This window comes from Ochotona curzoniae, unplaced genomic scaffold (assembly GCF_017591425.1).
Source record: "Ochotona curzoniae isolate NIBS_2020 unplaced genomic scaffold, NIBS_Ocur_1.0 scaffold_4701, whole genome shotgun sequence".
In the NCBI taxonomy this organism is placed as follows: Eukaryota; Metazoa; Chordata; class Mammalia; order Lagomorpha; family Ochotonidae; genus Ochotona; species Ochotona curzoniae.
The window spans coordinates 68,537,767-68,561,319 of record NW_024467122.1 but is presented as its reverse complement, the minus strand read 5'-3'; the positions used below and the strand labels follow the sequence as shown (position 1 = coordinate 68,561,319).

The 23,553-nt window shown below is 42.9% G+C and overlaps 1 protein-coding gene across 1 annotated transcript in view; it reads right to left on the bottom strand.

Annotated features, from left to right (window-relative positions):
• The window catches only part of TRIP4 (thyroid hormone receptor interactor 4), a 70,841-nt gene that overhangs the window by 34,045 nt on the left and 13,243 nt on the right, over positions 1–23,553 (bottom strand). Inside the window, exons 4-9 of the mRNA XM_040968979.1 lie at positions 21,849–22,061; positions 19,798–19,876; positions 17,126–17,255; positions 14,757–14,972; positions 9,322–9,448; positions 1,967–2,154 (exon numbers count right to left, since the gene is read on the bottom strand). Coding sequence (XP_040824913.1) covers positions 1,967–2,154; positions 9,322–9,448; positions 14,757–14,972; positions 17,126–17,255; positions 19,798–19,876; positions 21,849–22,061 — 953 coding nt within the window. The remainder of the gene's footprint in view (positions 1–1,966; positions 2,155–9,321; positions 9,449–14,756; positions 14,973–17,125; positions 17,256–19,797; positions 19,877–21,848; positions 22,062–23,553) is intronic.

Here is a 23,553-nt window from a genome sequence, read left to right as displayed (position 1 = left end):
TCCTGGCATGTTCAAGGCAAGGACTTTACTTGCTAGGTCATGCTGCCGGGGCCCGAGGAAGCTAATTTGAAACACAGAGCAGCTGGAGCTCAAACTAAGCACCCCAGGATGGGAAGATGACATCACAAAGGACAGCTTAAAACGCTGGGCCACAAAGCCCACTCCATACTAGTTCTAACAGTACTATAACTAAAGGCCAAAGCAAGAAAGCCTCACCTCCAAGAAGAGTGTGGTGTGCCTTATACAATGGGAAAGTGAAGGGTCACAGAGAGTCAATCAGGTGAAAATGACTGTTCCTAAATCTGATTTTTTTTCAGGAAAGTGAGCAAAATAACAACAGGTGACACAGGGTGAACAGAACACTGGGAAAACCTGGGCTCTAGTTCCATCTGCCATGAAACAATTCATAATTCAGAGTCATCTACTTGCTCTTGGCCAGCTTCTCTGACCTTGTTTGTAATAATACTGGTTCCACCTGCTGTATGGGAATGCATCTCATTTTAAACTCTACCTATCTCTTCCAGAAGCCAGAAACTTTTCCAGATTTGCCACGTAGTTACTTCTCCCACTACTTTCCCAGGCCATGCAGAAGGGAACTGAACTGGAAGTGCAGCAACTGGGTCTTGAACAGCACCTGTTATGGTATGCTGGGACCATGGCAGAGCATTAGCCTGCCCAATAAGAGTTTTTTTTTTAAGATTTATTTATTTTTATTACAAAATCAGGTATACAGAGAGGAGGAGACACAGAGAGGAACATCATCCGTCTGTTGATTCACTCCACAAGGGACCACAATGGCTGGAGCTATGCCGATCTAAAGCCAGGAGCCAGGAACTTCCTCCAGGTCTCCCACGTGGGTGCAGGATCCCAAGGCCTTGGGCTGTCCTCAACTGCTTTCCCAGGTCACAAACAGGGAGCTGGATGGGAAGTGGAGCTGCCAGGATTAGAACCAGCGCCCATATGGGATCCTGGCACATTCAAGGTAAGGACTTTAGCCACTAGGCCACAGTGTCAGGCCCCAGAAGTGTTTTTTTAATAAACTTCCTTACAAAGCTGAAAATAAAAAGCATACTCTCTTTGTTATGACTTGAGTTCTAACATTTCTTTGTTAAGTTTACTTTATACACCAATGACTAAAAAGGTATTATATTACAGTTTTAATTTATAAATTAAAAATTTCATAGTTAAAAAAAAATACCAACTTGGACCCGGCACAATAGCCTAGTGACTAAAATCCTTGCCTTGCAAGCGCCAGGATCTCAACTGGGCACTGGTTCATGTCCTGGGTGCTTCATTTCCCTTCCAGCTCCCAAAGCCTTGGGACCCTACACTCATGTGGGTGACTTAGAGAAAGCTCCTGGCTCCTGGCTTCAGATCAGTGCAGCACCAGCCATTGCAGCCACTTGGGGAGTAAACCAGCAGACGGAAGATTTTTGTCTCTCCTTGACTCTAGGTCTGACTTTCCAATAAAAATAATAAATAAATCTTTAGAAAAAAAAACAACTCAATAACATGGATTGACTCACATAAATCATCATTAATACCAATTTATAATACTAAGTCCAGTTTGTGTCACTCTAAGCTCTTATACTGCAATAGGTGCTGTGGCATAGCCAGTAAAGCTGCCATCTGCAGTGCCAACATTCCATAGTCACTTGTTTTGAGTCCCAGATGCTCTTCACTTCCAATCCAGCTCCCTGCTGGAGTGTATAGGAAAGCAATGGAACATGGGCCAAATGTGTGGGCCTTTGTACCCGCATGGGAGGCCAGGAAAAACCTCCTAGCTCCAGACCAGCCCAGTTCTGGCCATTGCTGCTATTTCAAGAGTGAATCAGCAGATTAAGATCTCCCTCTCTCTTCATTTCTCTCTCTCTCAGTGACTCACTCTGTCTTTCAAATAAATAAATGAATTCTAAAAATATATTTTAAAATTCTTATACTATAAAGATTCATTTCTGATTTTTACCTTTTAATCCCCCTCACGAGCAAAGAGGCCCATGGCTGATGCATAGAAAGGCACCAGCCGCCATCAAAGCCTTCCTGGAATTCTTCATCTTGAATGCGCAGCTGGTGTGGATGTAAGCTGGACTCTACTCCCAATCCTGCTGAACGGAAAGCCTTCTTCTGGGAGCCTGCACATGTATGGTCAACCCACTAAACAGGGGAAAAAAAAACACACAGTTCTATCTGAGACGAGAAAACCTTGCAGTAAAGAACCAAAATGAGATGCCTGCTTATAGTAAGAAAATCCTATTGGGAACGTTTTATACAAATGTATCCATCTTTGCAAACCACAAGACCAAAACAAGTGAAATGGATCCCATCTCAAGGGCACCCAGAGTGGTGGAGCTGGTGGTTCAGCAGATCAGGTGGTTGCTTGTGTCGCTTGCATCCCATAAGGGAATATCGGAGTGGATGCTGGCTACTCTACTTTCGTTCCTTTTCTACTTCTTTCTTTCTTTCTTCCTTTCTTTCTTTCTTTTAACATTTATTTATTCCTATTGGTAAGTCAGATAGATAGAGAGGAGGAGAAATTCACTGAATCACTCCCCAAGTGGCCGTAAAGCCAGAGCTGAGCTGATCCGAAGCAGGAGCCCAGAGCTTCTTCCATGTGGGTGCAGGTTCCCATGGCTTTGGGCCGTCCTCGACTGCTTTCCCGGGCAAAAATCAGGGAGGTGGATGGGAAGTGGGGCCACTGGGACATGAATCAGTGCCCATAAGGGATCCTGGCGCGTGCAAGGCGAGGACTTTAGCCACTAGGTTACTGTGCCAGGCCCACTACTATGCTTGCAATTCAACACAAATGTCAGACCAAAAGAGCTTAATTATTTCCACTGTATGCTTATTTACTTATTTTTTAAAATTTATTTGATGGGCTGGCGCCATGGCTCAACAGGCTAATCTCCACCTTCAAGGGCCAGAAGCCCATGTGGGCACTGGTTTGTGTCTCAGATGCTCCACTTTATATCCAATTCCCTGCTTGTGCCCTAGGAAGGCAATAGAGGACGGCCTAAGTGCTTGGACCCTGCAACAACGGTAGGAGACCTTGAAGAGGCTCCTAATTCCCGGCCCCTGGCGTCACAAAAGCTCAGCTCCAGCCTTTGCAGCCAGTTAGGGAATGAATCAACCGATGGAAGTACTTCCCTGTCTTCCCTTTCTATATAAATCTGCCTTTCAAGTAAAAAGAAGTAAATCCTTTAAGGAATTATTTGGGGGGCTGGTGAGGTAGCCTAGTGGCCATGGTACTTGCCTTGAATGTGCCAGAATCCCATACAGGCGATGGTGCATATCCCAGCTGCTCCACTTCCCATCCAGCTCCCTGCTTGTGGCCTGGGAAAGTAGTGGAAGACGGCCCAAAGCCTTGGGACCCTGTGCGCGTGTGGGAGACCCAGAGCAAGCTCCTGGTTTCAGATTGGCTCAGCTCTGGCTGTTCTAGCCACTTGGGGAATAAACTAGCTGATGAAGATCTTTTTCTCTGTTTCTCCTCTCTGTAAATTTGACTTTCCGATAGAAAATAAGTAAGTCTTTTAAAAAAATTATTTGGGAGAAAAAGAGAGGGAGAAACACTAAAAAAGATGCATCTGCTGGTTCACTTCTCACATGTCTGCAATAGGCTGGGTCAGGCCAAAGCCAGAGCCAGGAATTCATCTGGTCTCCCACCTGGGCACAGGGACCCACGTGCTTGAGGGATCTTCTGTTACTTTCCCAGGCTCATTAACAGGGATCTGTATTAGAAGTAGAGCAGTGACCTGGCATGGTGGCCTAGTGGCTGAAGTCCTCGCTTTGCAAACACGGGATTTCATATGGGCACCGGTTCTAATCCCGGCAGCTCAACTTTCCATCCAGCTCCCTGCTTGTGGTCTGGGAAAGCAGTGGAGGACGGCACAAAGCCTTGGGACCCTTCACCAACATGGGAGACCTGGAAGAGGCTCCTGGCTCTGGCTTCGGATGGGCTCAGCTCCAGCCATTGCTGCTGCTTTGGGAGTAAATCAACGGACAGAAGATCTTGCTTTCAGTCTCTCCTCCTCTCTGTATATCTGACTTTCCAATAAAAATGATAATAAATCTGGGCCCAGCACGGTGGCGCAAGTGGTTAAAGGTCCTCGCCTTGCACGCCCGGGATCCCATATGGGTGCCGGTTCTATCCTGGCAGCCCCGCTTCCCTTCCAGCTCCCTGCCTGTGGCCCGGGAAAGCAGTCGAGGACGGCCCAAAGCTTTGGGAGAGAAGAGGCCCAGAGACCCAGAAGAGGCTCCTGGCTTCGGATCGGCATAGCATCGGCCGTTGCGGCTCACTTGGGGAGTGAATCATCGGACGGAGGATCTTCCTCTCTGTCTCTCCTCTCTGTATATCCGCCTTTCCAATGAAAAAATAATAAAAATAAATCTTTAAAAAAATGATAATAGGGCCCGGTGCGGTGGCACAGTGGTTAAGGTCCTCGCCTTGCACGCCCGGGATCCCATATGGGCGCCGGTTCTAATCCCGGCAGCCCCGCTTCCCTTCCAGCTCCCTGCCTGTGGCCTGGGAAAGCAGTCGAGGACGGCCCAAAGCTTTGGGAACCTGCACCCGTGTGGGAGACCCGGAAGAGGCTCCTGGCTTCGGATTGGCATAGTATCAGCCCGTTGCGCTCACTTGGGGAGTGAATCATCGGACGGAAGATCTTCCTCTCTGTCTCTCCTCTCTGTATATCCGCCTTTCCAATGAAAAAATAATAAAAATAAAAATCTTTAAAAAAAAAAATGATAATAAATCTTAAAAAAAAAAAAAAAAAAGAAAGAAATCGAGCAGTCAATACTGAACCGGCACTCCAGTATGAGATCTGGTGTCAGAAGTGGTAGTTTAACCCACTCTGCCACAATGCTCACCCCATTTCATACTTATTAATGATGTATATTGGATTCTGGATAACTCTCCCACGTAATTCTATCAGCCAAAAGATAGTTTGATATTTTACCCATAATTCTCAATGTGTTTGGGTCAGAATCACACATTGATAGCCTGACAAAGCTAAGCAAGTGCCAACAGGGGAGACAGTCATGACTTTTGGGTACATAAAGTATTCTCTTAGCTGAAAGTGAATAATACTTGGACCCTGAAAAAGAGGATGGAGTACTACCAAAACAAGGTCCCATCAGGTAAGGGGCATGGAGAATTACAGGGTACAGGTAATTAAGGAGAATGAAGAGTCTTGGCAATAATTTAGTGACACAATGATGATGAAGGTAGATGTTTACTCCAGAGCCTAAAGACTCAGTGTTCCACAATTAAAAATGAAATAAAACAGAATAAGATAAAATAAAATAAAAGCAATCATAATACTAAATTTTAAAAAACATAATGATTTATAGAAAAAATCCTGCTAGACGTCTGGAGGTGTTAGGCAACCATTTAACTACAGAAGGGTCACTTTCCTCAAATAAAAGAATGAGGTGGGATGAAATGAATTTTTCAAGAATCATCCTGTGGAAAATACTGATTTGCATCAACTGAGTCATATGCTTAAAAAAAACCAAAACCAAACAAACAAAAAACATCTATTGAATGAAAGCAATACACTGTGGAGATACACAGAATATGACAAAGGCATGGTTTCTGCTTTTAAGCAACTTAAAATTTTACTGGAAGACATGCAAAACTGTCTAAGGCACAACCCAAAACTCAGTAAATGAATGGAGAGAAGTTTAATGTAAGAATATTGAAGAAAAATTAATGGTGAGGGAAACAGGCGCTTCCATGAAAAGGTTGGTATTTGAACACTCCTGAAGTGCCAATTCTTTATCCTATCTCTACTACAGCTCTGGTCCTAATCCCACATCCTAGTCTCCTTACTAAATCAATTCATCATTTTCTTTCAGTAATATTATAGAACCTGCCAATCATTCTCATCTGTATCTTCAGTCTTAAAAAAAAAGGATTTATTCAATTGATTTGAAAGGTGGGGAGTTGGCCCAGCACGACAGGCTAGTGGCTAAATTCTTGCCTTGCATCCACTGGGATCCCATATGGAGACCTGTTTATGTCTCAGCTGCTTCACTTCCCATCCAGCTCCCTGCTTACAGCCTGGGAAAGCAATAGAGGCCCCTGCACCCATGTAGTAGATCTGGAAGAAGATCTGGTAGATCTTGGCTCCTGACTTCCAATCAGCTCAACTCCAGCCAGTACAGCCATGACGGGGAAAGAACCAGCAGGCAGAAGATCTTTCTCCCTTATCTCTGTAAACCTGCCTTTCCAATAAAAATAAATAAATTTTCCTATCTCCTATCTTCCTATTATTATTTTTTTAAAGATTTATTTTTATTATTTTTTTATTGGAAAGGCGGATATACAGAGAGGAGAGACAGAGAGGAAGATCTTCCATCCGATGATTCACTCCCCAAGTGAGCGCAACGGCCAATACTATGCCGATCCGAAGCCAGGATCCTCTTCTGGGTCTCCCACACGGGTGCAGGGTCCCAAAGCTTTGGGCCGTCCTCGACTGCTTTCCCGGGCCACAGGTGGGGAGCTGGAAGGGAAGCGGGGCTGCCAGGATAGAACCGGCACCCATATGGGATCCCGGGCGTGCAAGGCGAGGACCTTTAACCACTGCGCCACCACACCAGGCCCATATCTTCCTATTATTATAATACTAATTGATACCCTTAACATTTCCTCATTGTGCACTTGCAATAAACTTCTAAGTTTCCTTTTCTAATCTTACCTTCCTTCCAGTCCATTCTATACCTAGACATAGATGTCATACCAATCTTCTATTAACCTAAAATTCCTTAAGGACCCTTCTTTGCCTCCTATGATAAAATCCAACTCTTTAGAACGAGACAAAAGAGCCTTCATGATCAGGTGTGTCTCCTACTCTCCTGTTTGAGTAGCATCTCCCTAAAATGTATGTGCACCTCCATCTAGGAATAGGCTCCTTACAGATATAATCATTATGCTGAGGTCACTCTGGATTATGGTGAGCCCTAAATCCTAAGTGGTGAGCATGCCAGAGGAGAAGACACAACAGAAACAAAGGGCAGAGGCCTGAGCAGCCTGAGAGATGGGACCAGTGTAGCTCCCAGATAACATACACCTGGGCCCAGCAGAAATTGAAAGAGGGAAAGAAGCATCCTTCTGCAAAGCCTTCACAGGGAATGCAGCCCTGCCAGGATCTTGATTTGGAATTCTATTATCCAGTTTTAACAAAATAGGTTTCTGATGTCTTAATTCACCCAGTTTGTGCCACTCTGTTATGCCAGCCCTACAAAATGACTATAACTACCATTCATAACTATACTTTATTACTTATGAATCTCCCAAACTCATAATGCAATCAAATTACTAAGCTTTTGCACATGTTGTACCTTCTGTCTGGAATTTTCTTCCAGATTTCTGTTGGGAAATTCCCAGGCATCCCTTAAGTCTACTTTCAAACATTATTTTTTTTATAACTCTTTTAGCAGATTCATGAATACTTTCCTAAAGTATTACTGTATCCATGACATGTATCTATTATAATAACTAACTTAAAAACCTATAATAAGGTGATGCGGCATGGCCTAGCAAGTAAAGTCCTCGCCTTGAATGCACTGGAATCCCATATAGGCACCGGTTCTAATCCTGGCAGCTCCACTTCCCATCCAGCTCTCTGCTTGTGGCCTGGGAAAGCAGATGAGGACGGCCCAAAGCCTTGGGACCCTGCACCTGCGTCGGAGACCCAGAAGAGGCTCCTGGCTCCCAGCTTCGGATGGGCTCAGCTCTAGCAGTTGCGGCCGCTTGGAGAGTGAACCATCGGATGGAAGATCTTTCTCTGTCTCTTCTCCTCTTTGTAAATCTGCCTTTCCAATAAAAATAAATACATATTTACCAAAAAAAAAAAAAACCAAAAAACCAAAAACAAAACTTCCTATGTAGACCCATGCAGTGACTCAACTGGCTAATCCTCCACCTTCAGGAGCTGGGATCCCATATGGGTGGCAGTTTATGTCCTAGAAGGTCCACTTCCCATCCATCTCCCAGCTTGTGGCCTGGGAAGGCAGTCAAGGATGGCTGCACCCACATGGGAGATGCAGAAGAAACTCCTGGCTCTTGGTTCTTTGCTTTGGATCATCTCAGCTCTGGCCACTGCAGCCACTTGGGGAGTGAACCAGTGGATGGAAGATCTATCTCTGTCTCTTCTTCTCCATAAATCTGACTTTCCAATACAAATAAATAAATCTTTAAAAAAAATCTTCCTAATTAAACATTTAATTCTTTAGACATATTATCCTAACTACCTTATTCTATTTCTCATGATAATTGTCTTATAAATCCCATCTAGGGAGCCTGTATTCACTGTTGCGTACACACACATACATCTCCCATATTTTTAGGTACATATACCCTTTTTCCTACAATTCATTCTACCTATAATTATTTTCCACCATCCACATTCATTGTCTTAAATATTAATTTTGAATTAACGCCAACTTCTATACAAAAACCACTTCAGTTCCCTTCAACTGGAAGTAATCTCTCCTTCTTCCATCTGGATTTCCACAGTTCGTTCTTTATACTCTATTAATACTAAAGCTGCCTATGTATTTTGTTTAAAAGGTGCATTTTATCTGCTTGAATAACAGAGTGACAGAGAGAAAAGGAGAGACAGAGAGAGATTTTCCATTGGTTGGCTCACTCTCCCACATGGCTATAATAACTCGAACTTGGTTAAGGCCAAAGTCAGATACCTGGAACTCCATCCAGGTTCCTACAGGAGTGGCAGTGGACCAACAACTTGAACTGTACTAAGCTGCTTTCCCAGGCACATTAGTAAGGAGGGTGATTGGAAGTGGACCAACCAGCATTCAAACTAGGGCTCATATGGGATGCTGATGCCACAAGTGGCAGCTTAACTAACTGGTTGTTCCATGATACTGACCTGCTTAAATATTAAAACTAATGGTGAGAATCTTTTCCCCTACTAGTCTGTATGCTCTTTAAGGATAGACTCGCCGTTTGATCATTTATAACCATGCATGGCCAGTATGTTTGATAACAAATGACTGACAATAATGAATGAATGAAGAAATTAACTTAAAATGGTACTCTATGGGACTATTCATATTCACAAAAGACAGAATGATGGGATCACTGTCTACATTTCTATGGTATTTAACAAAACCTCCTTTAGGAGATATTTAGGAGACAAGAGAGCTTTCACAAATATTACAATCAAAAGTGGAAACAGGTTGGGAGTTGTGTTCAAAGAGTAGATTTGGTACCTAAAGCCTATGAAACAAACACATTTGAAGAAGAAGTATCTGGGGCCAGATTTCTCTTCTTATTCACAAGAGCAAGGTTCCACTAACCTGGGGAGGGGACTGGCGCAGGTTGGGGTTCACCAAAACTGCCACAGGATCTTCAGAAGATCTATCCAATCTGCTCAGCGACTGGTTCAAAGTTCCATTGGCAATGGCCTGTATTGCCTCATCTAATCTGTGGTAACAAACCAAAAGGATGCAATAATTGGTAATGTTCTATACTTAGATTATCCTTACTTACCACCAACCTAAAGTCCTTCAAGGTAGAAAAATTGAAACTGAAAATAAAGCCAAGGATGATACTCCTTGCTTCCCACTCCAACTTCTTTCTCTTCATACCAAGAACTCTAAAGAATATGAGTTAGTAAAAGTTGCACATCAAGAAAACAGGCAGGCCACAAAACAATCTATTTAATAAGATCATTAAAATGTCAATATTGGAAAGATTGCCTAGAAATACTCTGATACACAGTAGAGTATTCTAAGCAGCTACACTGCACAGTTATTTCTTTATCTCTATGTGGGAGTACCTTTCCATTCTACCAAACTGATCTGAATTCTATTCCTGCTTCAAAGGCTCAAAAGTTCTACAGAGGCTCCCTACTGGTCCAGCATAGAAATGCTTTGGCTAAGCCATCATCAGATACAACCCATGTTATTACCCTATTCTGGTGTTAGATTTTGCTATTTGGCTATAAACGTAGAAAGGGATGTGACAGTTTTCACCTAAACACTGTGAAATCCTACTGGTTTTTAAGAGGCCCTACAGGAACTCTACTTACTCAATTCTATTGCTTTACATTATTTACTGCCATTTCATTAGCCGCTTGAATGCTTGACAAACATTTGAGGATGATTATGACAATTCAGAGGCACAACACAATGAAAAGCTTCAACCAATAGAAAAAGCTGAATTTCATCTTGAATTCATCCAAATATAGTTTATTAGCGACCTTTTACATGGTGTACAGCTTAAAAGGTTTGGAAGATAGAGTTCAGGAACTCTCATCTTAAGGGGCGTCTGCAAGCTTCATAGATGATGACTCACACATGAAAGGCTGTAATTAATACGAAGCACAATCCACTGGTGCTTACTTTCCTATCATTCTATGTGCTGTATCAAACTGGTTCAAGAGAAAGAGAGGTAAAGACTAGAGACAGGATATTCAAACTGAGGGAAAAATGGAAACAAAGGCACAGAGCCACTCCCCACCCCAGAAAGTCCCAGATTTTGAGGGCTTGAGGGATGACCCAACTTTGTAATGATGAGGAGACAGTAGGATTTGAAGGAAACAGATCTGAGAAGCAGTTCAGTGGTAGATACCTACAGAATTTTAGAATCTATAAAAGTAATGATACAAAGAACAAATCAATACATTTCTAGAATGCTTAAGCATAAGCATATAACCAAAGAAAGGAAATAATTTGTGAATTAAAATTACAATGAATATCATTTTGATATGGTAGCTGGGATGGGTGATATATTTTTTTAAAGATTTATGTGTTTTTATTGTAAAAGCAGATCTACAGAGAAGACAGAGAGAAAGATCTTCCATGTGCTGGTTCACTTCCCAAGTGACCACAATGGCCGGAGCAAAGCAGATCCAAAGCTAGGAGCCAGAAGCTTGGTCCAGGTCTCCCAATGGGTGCAGGGTCCCAATGCTCTGGGCTGTCCTCCACTGCTTTTCCAGGCCACAAGCAGGGAGCTGGAGGGGAAGTGGAGCAGCCGGTACATGAACTGATGTCCATATTGGACCTTGACACTTGAGAGGGAGAATTAATGAACTGAACCACAAATCTATTCACAGAAAAGAAACTTTTGGGGCCAGCATGGTGGCATGGTCAGCTAATCCTCTTCTGTGGCACTGGCATCCCAAAATAACACCAGGTCTAGCCCTGGCTATTTTACTTCGAATTCAGCAATCTGCTGATGGCAGAAGATGGCCCAAAGCTAGGCTTTGTTTTTATTGTTTATGCTAACATGTGTTATTTTACAGCAGTTTTAAATCAGTAACAAAATTGAAAGGAACATATACAGATTTCCTAGAGAGCCTGAGTCCTCAAATCCACAAATTCTCTTGTTATCAACATTCCACAAAACTCTGATACATTTATTATAGCTGAAGTGCCTGCCCTGACACATCACCACTTCCCAAGAGCCCGTTTACATGAGGACTCACTCTTGCTGCTGTACATTTTTTAAGTTTGGATGAATTCATATAGACATAAATCTACAATTATAGTTTCATAAAAAATAGTTCCACTGCCTTTAAAAACCTCTGTGCTCCACCCACTTACTCTTTCCACTCTTTTTTTTTAAGATTTATTTATTTATTGGAAAGTCAGATATACAGAGAGGAGGAGAAACAAAGAGGAAGATCTTCCATCTGATGATTCACTCCCCAAGTGACCGCAATGGCTGATGCTATGCCGATCCAAAGCCAGGAGCCAGGATCTTCTTCCAGGTACCCATGCGGGTGCAGGGTCCCAAAGTTTTGGGCCATCCTCATCTGCTTTCCCAGGCCACAAGCAGGGAGCTGGATGGGAAGTGGAGCTGCCGGGATTAGAACCGGTTCCCATATGGGATTCTGGTGCATTCAAGGCGAGGACTTTACTTGCTAGACCATGCCGCCGGGCCCTCTTTCCACTCTTCTAACCATGGCAACCATTGCATAGTTGGAATCATATAGTATGTAGGCTGTATCATTTATTGAAAAAAATTAACATATATATACATACATATTTTATTTACATGAAGGAGAATCAATGATAGAGAGCGAGATCGGCCTTCTAAAGACTAGCTCATTTCCAAGATGGCCTTAACAGCCAAAGCTAGAGAAGGCCAAAACCTGGAACCAGGAGTATCTTCTGTTGTTTCCCACATGTTGAAGGGGACCAAGGACTTTTGATGCCTTCCACTGCTTTCCCAGGTACATCAGCTGGTAACTGGATGGGAAATGGAGCAGTTGGGACTTGAATCAGTGCCCATATGAGGTGCTGGCATTGGAAGCAGCAGTTAGTTTGTTATACTACAACACCAGCCTCTGAAATTGCTGTTGTTGCTTTAAGATTTATTTATTAATTTGAACGAGTTACAGAGACAGAGGCAGAGAGACCATCCATCTGCTGCCTTACTTCCTAGATGGCCACAAAGGCCAGCACTGGCACTGGGTCAGGCCAAAGCCAAAGCATCATCTGGGTATATCATGTGCATGTAGGTACCCAAACACTTGGAACATTCTCTATTGCTTTTCCCAAACAATTAGCAGAGAACTAAATTGGAAGTGGAAGAGCTAGGACAGAAACCAGTGCCAACATGGGACGCTGCCATCACAGGTGCAACTTAACCTCCTATGCCACAATGGTGGTTCCAAATTTAACTCTTTACTCAAACTTATTATGATAATATGGTTTCAGATAGAAATATAGCCTAGTCTTTTTAAAAAATTTTTTAAAAGATTTATTTATTTTTATTACAAAGTCAGATATACAGGGAGGAGGAGACACAGAGAGACAGATCTTCTATTCAATGATTCACTCCCCAAGTGACTGCAATGGCCAGTGCTGCGCCATTCCAAAGTCAGGAATCAGAAAATTCCTTCCAGGACTCTCACGGGTACAGGGTCCCAATGCTCTGGGCCGTCCTCGACTGCTTTCCCAGGCCACAAGCAGGGAGCTGGATGGGAAGTGGAGCTGCTGGGATTAGAATCGGCGCCCATATGGGATCTCGGCATGTCCAAAGCGAGGACCTTAACTGCTACACTATCACGCCAGGCTCTTTTTTTCCAACTTGATAGTCAATCACTCCAACATCATGTTTTTAATGCTTTCCTTACTGCTTCAAAATGTTGATTTTAGGGGTCAGCAAAATGGTACAGTAAGTTAAGCCACTGTTTGTATCCCATATGAGTGTGGGTTTAAGTCCTAGCTACTTTGCTTGACCTAGCTCCCTGCTAATGCGTCTGGAAAGACAGTTTCAGATGCTCCAAATCCTTAAGCCCCTGCTACCCATATGAGAAATGCAGATAGAATTCAAGGTTCCTGGCTTCAGCTTAGGCCGAACAGAGCTACTATGGCCATTTCAGGAATAAACTAGCTCATGGAAAAACTCTCTGCCTCTCAATGATCCTGCCCTTCAAATCAATCAACTTTTAATTAACTTAATCAACTATATGTATATAAAAGTACAATGTAATTACACCAGTCCCCTTCTAAACTTTGTTTTACTGATTTATTCCTATGTCCAAACAGCACCTTATTTTAAAAAGTTTTTAGAGTTCAGAATTACAGCAAAGTGAATTAAGCTGTTGCTTGCCACACTTGCATCAAATACGTGCATAGGTTCCTGTCATGGCTGCTCCATTTCCAAGCTAGTTTCCTGCTACTGTCCTGAAAAAAGCAGTGAAAGTTGGCCCAAATACTTGCAAACCTGTCACCCACATGGGAGACCCAGATGGAATTCCAGGCTCCTGGCCTTGGCCTGGCTCAGGTCTGGCCATTGTGGCAATTTGGAGAATGAACCAGCATATAGTTCTCTTTTTCTCTCTCTTAGTCACGCTGCTTTTCAAATAAATAAACCTTTTTAAAAAGTTTTTTTAAGAAGTAACAATAAGGGTCCAGCATGATAGCCTAGTAGCTAAAGTCCTCGCCTTGCCTTCACCGGGATCCCATATGGGCACCAGTTCATATCCCAGCTGCTCCATTTCCCTTCCAGCTCCCTGCTCATGGCATGGGGAAGCAGTAGAGGATGGTCCAAAGCTTGGCACTCTGCTCCCTCATAAAAGATCTAAAAGAACCTCCTAGTTCCTGGCTTTGGATCACGTCAGCTCTGGCCACTGCAGCCACATGAGGAGTAAACCAAAGGATGGAAGACCTTCCTCTCCAGCTCTCCTTCTCTCTGTAAATCTGACTTTCCAATAAAAATAAATGAATCTTAAAAAAATAACAATAGGGCCTGGTGAGGTGGCCTAGCAGCTAAAGGCCTCACCTTGAACGCGCCAGGATCCCATATGGACACCAGTTTTAATCCCGGCAGCTCCACTTCCCATCCAGCTCCTTGCCTGTGGCCTGGGAAAGCAGTCGAGGATGGCCCAAAGCTTTGGGACCCTGCACCCGTGTGGGAGACCTGTAGGAAGTTCCTGGCTCCTGGCTTCAGATAGGCATAGCATCGGCCGTTGCGCTCACTTGGGGAGTGAATCATCGGACAGAAGATGTTCCTCTCTGTCTCTCCTCCTCTCTATATATGTGACTTTGTAATAAAAAGAAATAAATCTTTAAAAAAAAAAGTAACAATAACCAGCTACTAAGAAAAAGAATCTCTTCACTGTTCATCTTCAAAATTTTCTTAGCTACTCCTGCACGTTTTCTATTCCAAATAAACACATTATTTTCTAAATCATCAACATAACAGGTCCATTAACGGAAAGACATCCTTTACAGTCAACCTGCTCCGTCTTTCAGTGCTCCTGGTTCTGCCTCCTTACCTGCTATGATACTCTGCTAGTGGATTTCCGTCTTCCAGGATCTTCCGGCCGGCGAAGTCAATGGTGATCTTCTTGGAGAGTCGAGAGGCATGTCGTAGCTCTCTCAGCTCTTCCTCGCGCTTCTGCAGGGCTTCCCGTTCAACTTTGGACAACCACTGGTTAGAATCGCTTGCAAAGTAATCTGATTCATCATCAATGACTTGGGTCCTTCGAATGCTAAAAAGAAAAAAGAAAGAAGGAAAAAAAAACACACGGCAATAATTAGGTGTGCTGAAAAATAAGGACTGATTGTTAGGAAATTCTTTCACTGCTCTTCCGTTGTTCTGGATGTTACTGTTTCAAATATCAGTGCCTAAGGATGCTGCAAAATCAGGTTAGGATGCTAGCTGGGATATTTAAATTCCACATTAGAGCACCTGAGCTGGAGCCCCAGTTCAGCTCCCAATTCTAACTTCCTATTAACGTGCACCGTGAAGGACAACAGGGGATGGCATAAGGGATCAGGTCCCTCCAGTCCTGCGGAAGGCCTGGACTGAGCTCCTGGCTCCCAGCTTCAGACCGGCCCAGCCTCAACAGTTATGAGTATTTGGGCGAATAACCCAGCAGATGGGAATTCTTTCTTTCTCTTCCTCTCAAATTAAATAAAAACTAAAAGAAAAACAGGATCCGATGGAGCTCTGCCTGGCTTTCAGTTTCCATATATATTTAAACTCTACTGTATGCTCAGTTCCACTCCTAAAACTAATCTCATCATCAAGCAGGGAAAGACATATTCACCAAAATTCACTGCCTCTCTCCCTGTCCTAACAGTCAGCCTTCACCTCCGAATAACTGGGCTTCCACTTGGTTGTGCAGCATCTATGTTCTTGCTTTGACAACTTATTCAATACCCTAGCCCTTGTGTAACTGGGATCCAGTCTATTCTTGCTAAATCCATTTGTTTACTGGGTTCTATGTTGAAATCTCAGACAAATGGTTTCATTATTTAGCCTTAGGACAGTATAAAATTCTGGAACTATATCTGTTTTACCTCCCAACTGGGGTTAAGTTCCAGTAAAACTTTTCTGATGACCTCTCATTCTACAGATATTGAACCTGGGGTTCACAGAAATTGATTACTCCAAATTCACAAATTCAGTTAAACCAGAATTTCTTGAATTGAGTCAATGATTGAGTTACAAATTAGTGATACGCGTAAGCATAAGGGAAATACTGAAGTTAGATTCATATACTGATTTCAGTTTTTCAGAGCCCACATGTAGTTATAAAAACATCTTCTTAAGAAGTAGACTTAGAGGTGTTGGCGTTATGATGTAGTAAACTAAGCTCTTACATGTGGTGCTGAAATTGCACATGGGCTCTGGCTCATGTCCTGGTTTCTCCATTTCCACTCCAGATTCCCGCTTGTGGCCTGGGAAGGCAGTGGAGGATGGCTCAAGTTTTTGGGGTCCTGCACTCACATGGGAGACTAAAGAAAGCTCCTGGCTTTGGACTGGCTCAACTCCAGCCACTGAGGATATTTGGGGAGAAGACCAGCAGATGGAATATCTCTCTCTCTCTCTCTCACTCTCTGACTCTGTCTTTCCAATGTAAATAAAATAAATCTTAAAAAAAAAAAATGACTTCAAGTAGGAAGCTGAAGAGCCCAGAAAGAAATCAGTCCTAACTTAATAAGAAATGTTTCAAACCTAGATAATGAAATTAGTGCTCTGGACCACAGCAACAAAGCAGCAACATCAATTAGGGGAAACTCTTTTTGAAGTTTGTAATTAGGAAGAAATGCACTATATTTCTTTTTTTTTTTTCTTTATTGGAAAGGCAGATCAAATTTACTGAGACAGAGAGGAAGATCCTCCATATGCTAGTTCACTCCCTGAAAAGGCTAGTTCACTCCCCGCAAGGGTTGGAGCTGAGCCAATCAGAATCCAGGGACCAGAAGCTTCTTCCAGGTCTCCCATGTGAACGCAGGGCCAAGGCATTCGGACACCTCCTATTGCCCTCTGCCTGTGTCCTGGGAAAGCAATGGAGGATGGCCAAAGCCCTTGGGACCCTGCACCCATATGGGAGACCCCAGGAAGCTCCTGGCTTCAAATTAGCTCAGTTCTTTTCACTGCAGATATTTGGGAAGTGATCCAATAGAGGAAAGACCTCTCTCCATCTCTCTTTCTCTCTCTGTAGAATCTGCCTTCCAAGTAAACATAAATAAATACATAAATAAATTAAGTTAAAAAAAAAAAACCCAAACATAAGAAATGGGCCTGCTGGAAAATCTTTCACATATTTCCTTCAGTGTTAAATATCAAAATAACGTTTTAATGGCCTAAATTTGTGGACTAGTTTTAGCATTTGCTATCCCAATTCTGTCATACCTAGTTCGGTCAAACTCTAACAGTTTGTCCTTATGCTTGATGGCTTTCTCCAGACCAGACTTAAGGCGCGATTCCTGATGAGGAAGAATGTCTTGGGTAGAGATGTCTATCTTTCCCGAGTGGTCGGCCCCTGAAATTCAACAATGAAATCAAAGGTGTCAGCTGCAGTAACTGGTTACATTAACATGCTGCAAAGAATAAAATATCTAAATGTTCAGACCTAAAGCATTCATTTTTATGCATAAGAACAACGCCTTAAGTAAAAGACATCAAGTGGTGCTTGGTACACAATAGGTTCTCAATAAATGGTAGTGTCTTTTTCTTCCCTTACAGGCATTTAGATTGCGGCTGGTTTTATGGACAGTGTATTAAGCTGCTGCTTGGGAGGCTGGCATCACTTATGAGTACCAAACAGCATGCCAGCTGCTTGGCTTCTGATCCAGCTTCTGATAATGTACCTGAGAAAGCACAGGAAGATGGGCCAAAGGCCATCCGTGTGGGAAAGCAGGATGGAGTTTCAGGCTTCACCCTGGTTAGACACTGGCAACTGTAGCCTTCCTGGCAGTGAGAGTGGAAAGAAAACCTTTTTCTCAGTGTGTGTGTGTGTGTGTGTGTGTGTGTGTGTGTGTGTGTGTATGTAACTCTGATTCTCAAAGCAAATAATTTTATTCTTCTTCTTTGTAAAGATTTGTTTATTTATCCAGCACTGCAGCCTAGTGGCTAAACTCCTCGCCTTGCAACAGCCAGGATCCCTTATGGGCACCAATTCATGTCCTGGCTGTTCATGTCCTTCCCATCTAGCTCCCTTCTTGTGGCCTGGGGAAACAGTCAAGAATGATCCAAAGCCTTGGGACCCTGTACCCACGTGGGAGACCTGGAAGAGGCTCCTGGCTTCAGAGTGACTCAGCTCTGGCTGTTGTGGACACTTGGGGAGTGGACCACCAGATGAAAGATCTTTCTCTTTGCATCTCCTTCTCTATGTAAATATGCCTTTACAATAAGAACACATAAATCTTTTTAAAAATTATTTACTGATTGATTGATTGATTTGAAAGACAGAATAGTAGAGAGAGGGAGAGACAGAAAAAGATCTTTCATTTGCTCATTCTCCAAATGGTCACAATGGCCAAAGTTGAGCAGATCCAAAGTCAGGAGCCAGGAGCTTCTTCCAGATTTCCCACAAGGGTGGAAGGTCACAAGGACTTGGGCTGTCCTTGACTGCTTTTCTAGGCTACTAGATGAGAACTGAATAGGAAGTGGAGCAGCCAGTACATGAATCAACATGCATACAGGATCCCAGCCAGCACTGGCAGGTGGAGAATTAGCCAACTAAGCCATTGCACTGGCCCACGTAGAGTCTTTCTTTCTTTTCCTTTTTAAAGATCTATTTATTTATTTTTACTGAAAAGGAGATTTACAGAGGGATGACAACAGCCAAAGCCAGAGGCCAGGGGGATGCAGGGTCCTAAGGCTTTGGTCATCATCTGTTGCTTTATGAGGCCATTCACAGGGAACTGCAATGGAAGTGGAACAACTGGGACATGAACTGGCACCCCTGAGATGCAGGTGCTTGCAGCTTGAGCATTAGCCAGCTGAGCCATCATTCTTTAGCTTAATTTTTTATTTTCAGTCTGTTCTACTTTGGAAAGCATTTTTCTACTTTAAAATGAGCCCTAGTGAATACTAGACTTCACTGTTCCTACTCCTGCTAGAAGCTGTATTAACTGAGCTACTGCATATAATTATTTTTTAAAAAGATTTATTTATTTTTGTTGGAAAGGCAGATATACACAGAGGAGGAGAGACAGAGAGGAAGATCTTCCATCTGATGACTCACTCCCCAAGTGGCCACAAAGGCCGGTGCTGCACTGATCCAAAGCCAGGAACCAGGAACCTCCTCCAGGTATCCCACATGGGTGCAGGGTCCCAAGACTTTGGGCCGTCCCCAACTGCCCTCCCAGGCCACAAGCAGGGAGCTGGCTGGGAAGTGGAGCTGCTGGGATTAGAACTGGCACCCATATGGGATCCTGGAGCATTCAAGGTAAGGACTTTAGCCACTAAGCCATTGCGCCAAGCCCTGCATATAATTCTTAAACTGGGTTCATCTCATCTGCAATACTGCATTTTTATGACCTTTCATAAGGTGATTTTGTAGTGCAGGTAAAAGCTACTCCCCAGAATGTGTGGCCTTGGGTCTGCATTAAACACAGAATAGAGGGAACAGCACCATAGCACAGTGTGTAAAGTCACACCTGAGATGCAAGAATCCTGTATGGTTGCCAATTCCAGTCCTGGTTGCTCCACTTCTGATCCAGTAGTGGAAGATGGGCCAAGTTTTTGGGCTCCTGCACCTATGTGGGAGACTTGAAAAAAGTTCCTGACTCCTGGCTTCAGCCTGACCCAGCATGGGCCATTACAATTATCTAGGGGAGTGAAGTAGCAGATAGAAGATCTCTCTCTGACTCTTCATCTCTCTCTGTAACTCTTTCAAACACATAAGTAAATATTAAAAGAATTTTAAAAGCATAAATAATATCTATTCATGCCTAAAAATAGAACAACAAATGCATACAGAATAATACTGAGTAAATTGCAGCTTAACCACTAGGATACAGAAAAGAAACACAATAAAAAATACAACAGAGAATACCCATCAGAAGCCTAGCGCTCACCTGCCATGAGCTTCTTTCGTAGTTTCTGGCTCTTGTTTGAGTCACGCTGTAAGATATCCTGTTCTTCATGAGTACACACCTATAGTAACAAGAACAAGACCCATTATATTGATTTCTTAATTGACTCTAAAGAGTAATCTCAAATTCCAAGCAGTCGTCACAATCAAATAATGAGACTCTTGGTTGCTTTTTTTTTTTAATCCACAGAAATACACCAAAATATCTACATCCAACTGAGTTTTTCCCCAACTTGCTATTTCTCTCTTAATGAGCCATATAAAAAAACTCACTTTATTGCAAGTGTTTCTGAAAAAAACTTGCTGTTTTTTTTTAAGAAAAGACTAAACTATTTTCAAAAGGAAATACTTGCAACTGATGAGAATAAATAAAAATACAATGGAGAAAAAAAAGCCTCATGAAATCCAATGGGTTGCAAAATGATAAGCAAATGTAAATTTCTGTTTAGACTTACATGGGACGGAACTGACCAGGCAACCACAATCACCAGTGTGTGTAGCTGGTACAGGTGACGTACTAAACAAGACCCTACACTGGCTGGCACATACAAGACTCAGGTCTGGGGTCACCCCAGGTGAGGTTTCTTTGGGGAATCCCCAACTGGACCACTCGACTCAAAACTCACAGTGAGGGTCCAGCACAGTGGCCTAGCAGCTAAAGTCCTCACCTTGAATGCCCTGGATCCCATATGGGCGCCGGTTATAATCCCAGCAGCTCCACTTCCCATCCAGCTCCCTGCCTGTGGCCTGGGAGGGCAGCTGGGGACGGCCCAAAGTCTTGGGACCCTGCACCCGTGTGGGATACCTGGAGGAGGTTCCTGGTTCCTGGCTTTGGATCAGCACAGCACCGGCCTTTGCGCTCACTTGGGGAGTGAATTACCGGATAGAAGATCTTCCTCTCTGTCTCTCCTTCTCTCTGTATATCTGCCTTTCCAATAAAAATAATTAAATCTTAAAAAAAAAAAAACTCACAGGGAGAATCATAGGATTTGTAGTCCGACCTTAGAATGTACAAATTGCGTTCTTTGGGCCTCTTTGCTTGTTGATGCCTATATGCAGTAAATGGCATGCCAAGAGCATAAAGGGTACATAATGGCCAGCTCATTTGGGCCTGCAGAGAACGTCAAGTGCCATGTCAGAAGATGGAGTGCCATATTAGAAGATGGAGAACAAGATAGATTGGACAACTCTCCTGGCCAAGCATTGGCAGCAAGTGTCTGGGTGAGTGTATGCACTGGGCTGGAATCTGTCAGCCTAAGGACTTTGGAAGGAATTACTCAACCTTGGAGCAATGAAAGCAACAGTGTCTTAGAACTATCAAAACTACCCAAACAACATCCTCAGAACATTCTTCTCCACATCAGTGTTTCTAAGATGATATCAAGTGGACATCATCATCCTGGATACTAATATACTTTAGCAGCTGGGAGCAACACCCCCCCCCAAGACTCCATTCCACATAGGAGAAAAGGGAAGCTTATTCTCTGAGCACATGGAAAAATTAAGAGCGCCTCACAGAAGAGGAGAAAAGAAAGCATTATAAAATGGATGCCTTCACCAACAGCAAATGGCATGGCTTCTGCAAGCCAGTTCAACTGGTTGGATGAGCTAGACAGGTCATTAGAGCTTTGTGGGAGTCATGACGGCTACATTCTTGAAGTGCTTCTCTGGGACAAAGAAGAGTTACAGCAGAGTGATGTTCTGGCAACACAGGTTATAATCACCTGAGGATTACACCATAGTAGCTCTGCTCCCCAAGGGCTAAGAACCACATCTGAAGACCTGATCAACAATTGCTGACATTTCAGGCCCAGGGCTTCTCTGATACAGGACTGGACTCCCTTGACAATGTACATTCTCAAAACCTCTTCACAACAGGCTTCAGTACTAGCATATCATCTCAGGTTTTGAATGATCAAATCCCTGTTACTAGAGTTTACTGGACAACTTAAGGAAGTAATTTACTAACAGAAAGATAAATGTATGGCCCTGTGTTAGCACAAAGCATAGTAAAATATAAACAACACAACTTACCAGAGAGCCACAGAAAAGGCAGGGGCCAGAACCCTCTTGCTCACAGACAATGCGTCCACAGACCAGACAGTTGTTGATGAGTTTGTGCTTTTGGCCCAGGCAGTCACAAGGGTGGCGACCAGGAAGCAGGACAGCGAGCTTGTCCTGTCCCTCTCTTGTATATAAATTGACAAACTTTGTCTTCTTCTTTACAGAATTGCTAGTCTCTTGTGCCTAATTGTACAAAGAAGAATCTCAATGTATATGAAAGAAATATAAATATGCACAAGAATATTCATTGAGATACCATTCATAACAAAATATTATGCACACAAATGTATAATGTATGGATTGATACAGGGATTAACTAAATGGAATATTACACAGGAGTTTAGAGAAACAAACCAAACCCATTAACTTTAACAACTATCAAAAACATTCAAAAAAACCTTTCCAGGCCCAGTGCAACGGCCTAGTGGTTGAATCTCGCCTTGCATCTGCCAGGGTCCCATGTGCTCCAGCTGTTCCACTTCCCATCTAGCTTCCTGCTTGTGGCCTGGGAATACAGTCAAGGATGCCCAAAAGCCTTGGGACCCTGCACCCATGCGGGAGACCCAGAAGAAGTTCCTGGCTCCTGGCTTTGGATCGGCTCAGTTCTGGTAATTGTGACCACTTGGGGAGTGGACAAATGGACTGAAGATCTTTCTCTCTGTATATCTGCCTTTCTAATAAAAAAAAAAAATCCTTAAAAAAAAGTTTCTAAAATTTTTGGAAATAATGCTGCATACTACTTACAATTTTTTAAAATGTAGGTTTTCCTGTTCTTGAAGATTTTTAATTCATTTTTATGGCTATTTCAGTTACAATAAGTTATTTACACAAATATTGTACTAGGAAGCCCTCAAAAAATCACTTAGTTTAACGCATTCCATTTTCATTACAAATACAAACAATGAGGGTAGAGAGAACAGGTAACAAGAGAGAAATGTAAATGACTACTATTGGTTATGCAGGTTCTTCGGATGAAAATATTAAAAAAATAGTTGTAAATTTTTTAAATTTATGTTTTATTTACTTGAGAGGCAACGAAACACGATGAGAGATCTTCCATTCTCTGGTTCACTCTAAAAGCCTATAGCAGCTGGGGACAGGCCAAGCTGAAGCCAGCCACCAGGAACACAACATAGTTTTCCCACATGCGTAGCAGGGACCCAGCAGCTTCAGCCTTTACCAGCTGCCACAAAAAGTATGAATTAACAGAAAATTGGAATTTAAAATAAACCCAGGACTCCACCCCAAGCACTCCAATTGGGATGCAGGCATCCCAAGCAGCATCTTAACTACTGTACCAAATGCCTGTCCCATTCTTTACAAATCTTGCAAGTTTAATAGACACTGATTTTTTTTTAACTAAACTATTAAGATTCACAACAAATTGTAAGTCATCTACAGGATAATAGATCTGTGAGCTGGTTTCTCACCCTATTGACTCTATTAACCCTATTAACCCTATTGACTCCTTGTGGTGAGGCAGGCTGTCCTGTACATGACAGGATATTTAGCACTGTGCCTGGCTCCCCTCAACTGCCGATAGAACAGCTGTCTACTACATGTCCCCCCTCACTCTGTGACAACCAAAAAGCACTCAGACATGATATCTTAGAGGTACTGGGAATCACTAGATATAGAAAACAAAGAATTTTAACTCATAAGTATCATTTTCTTT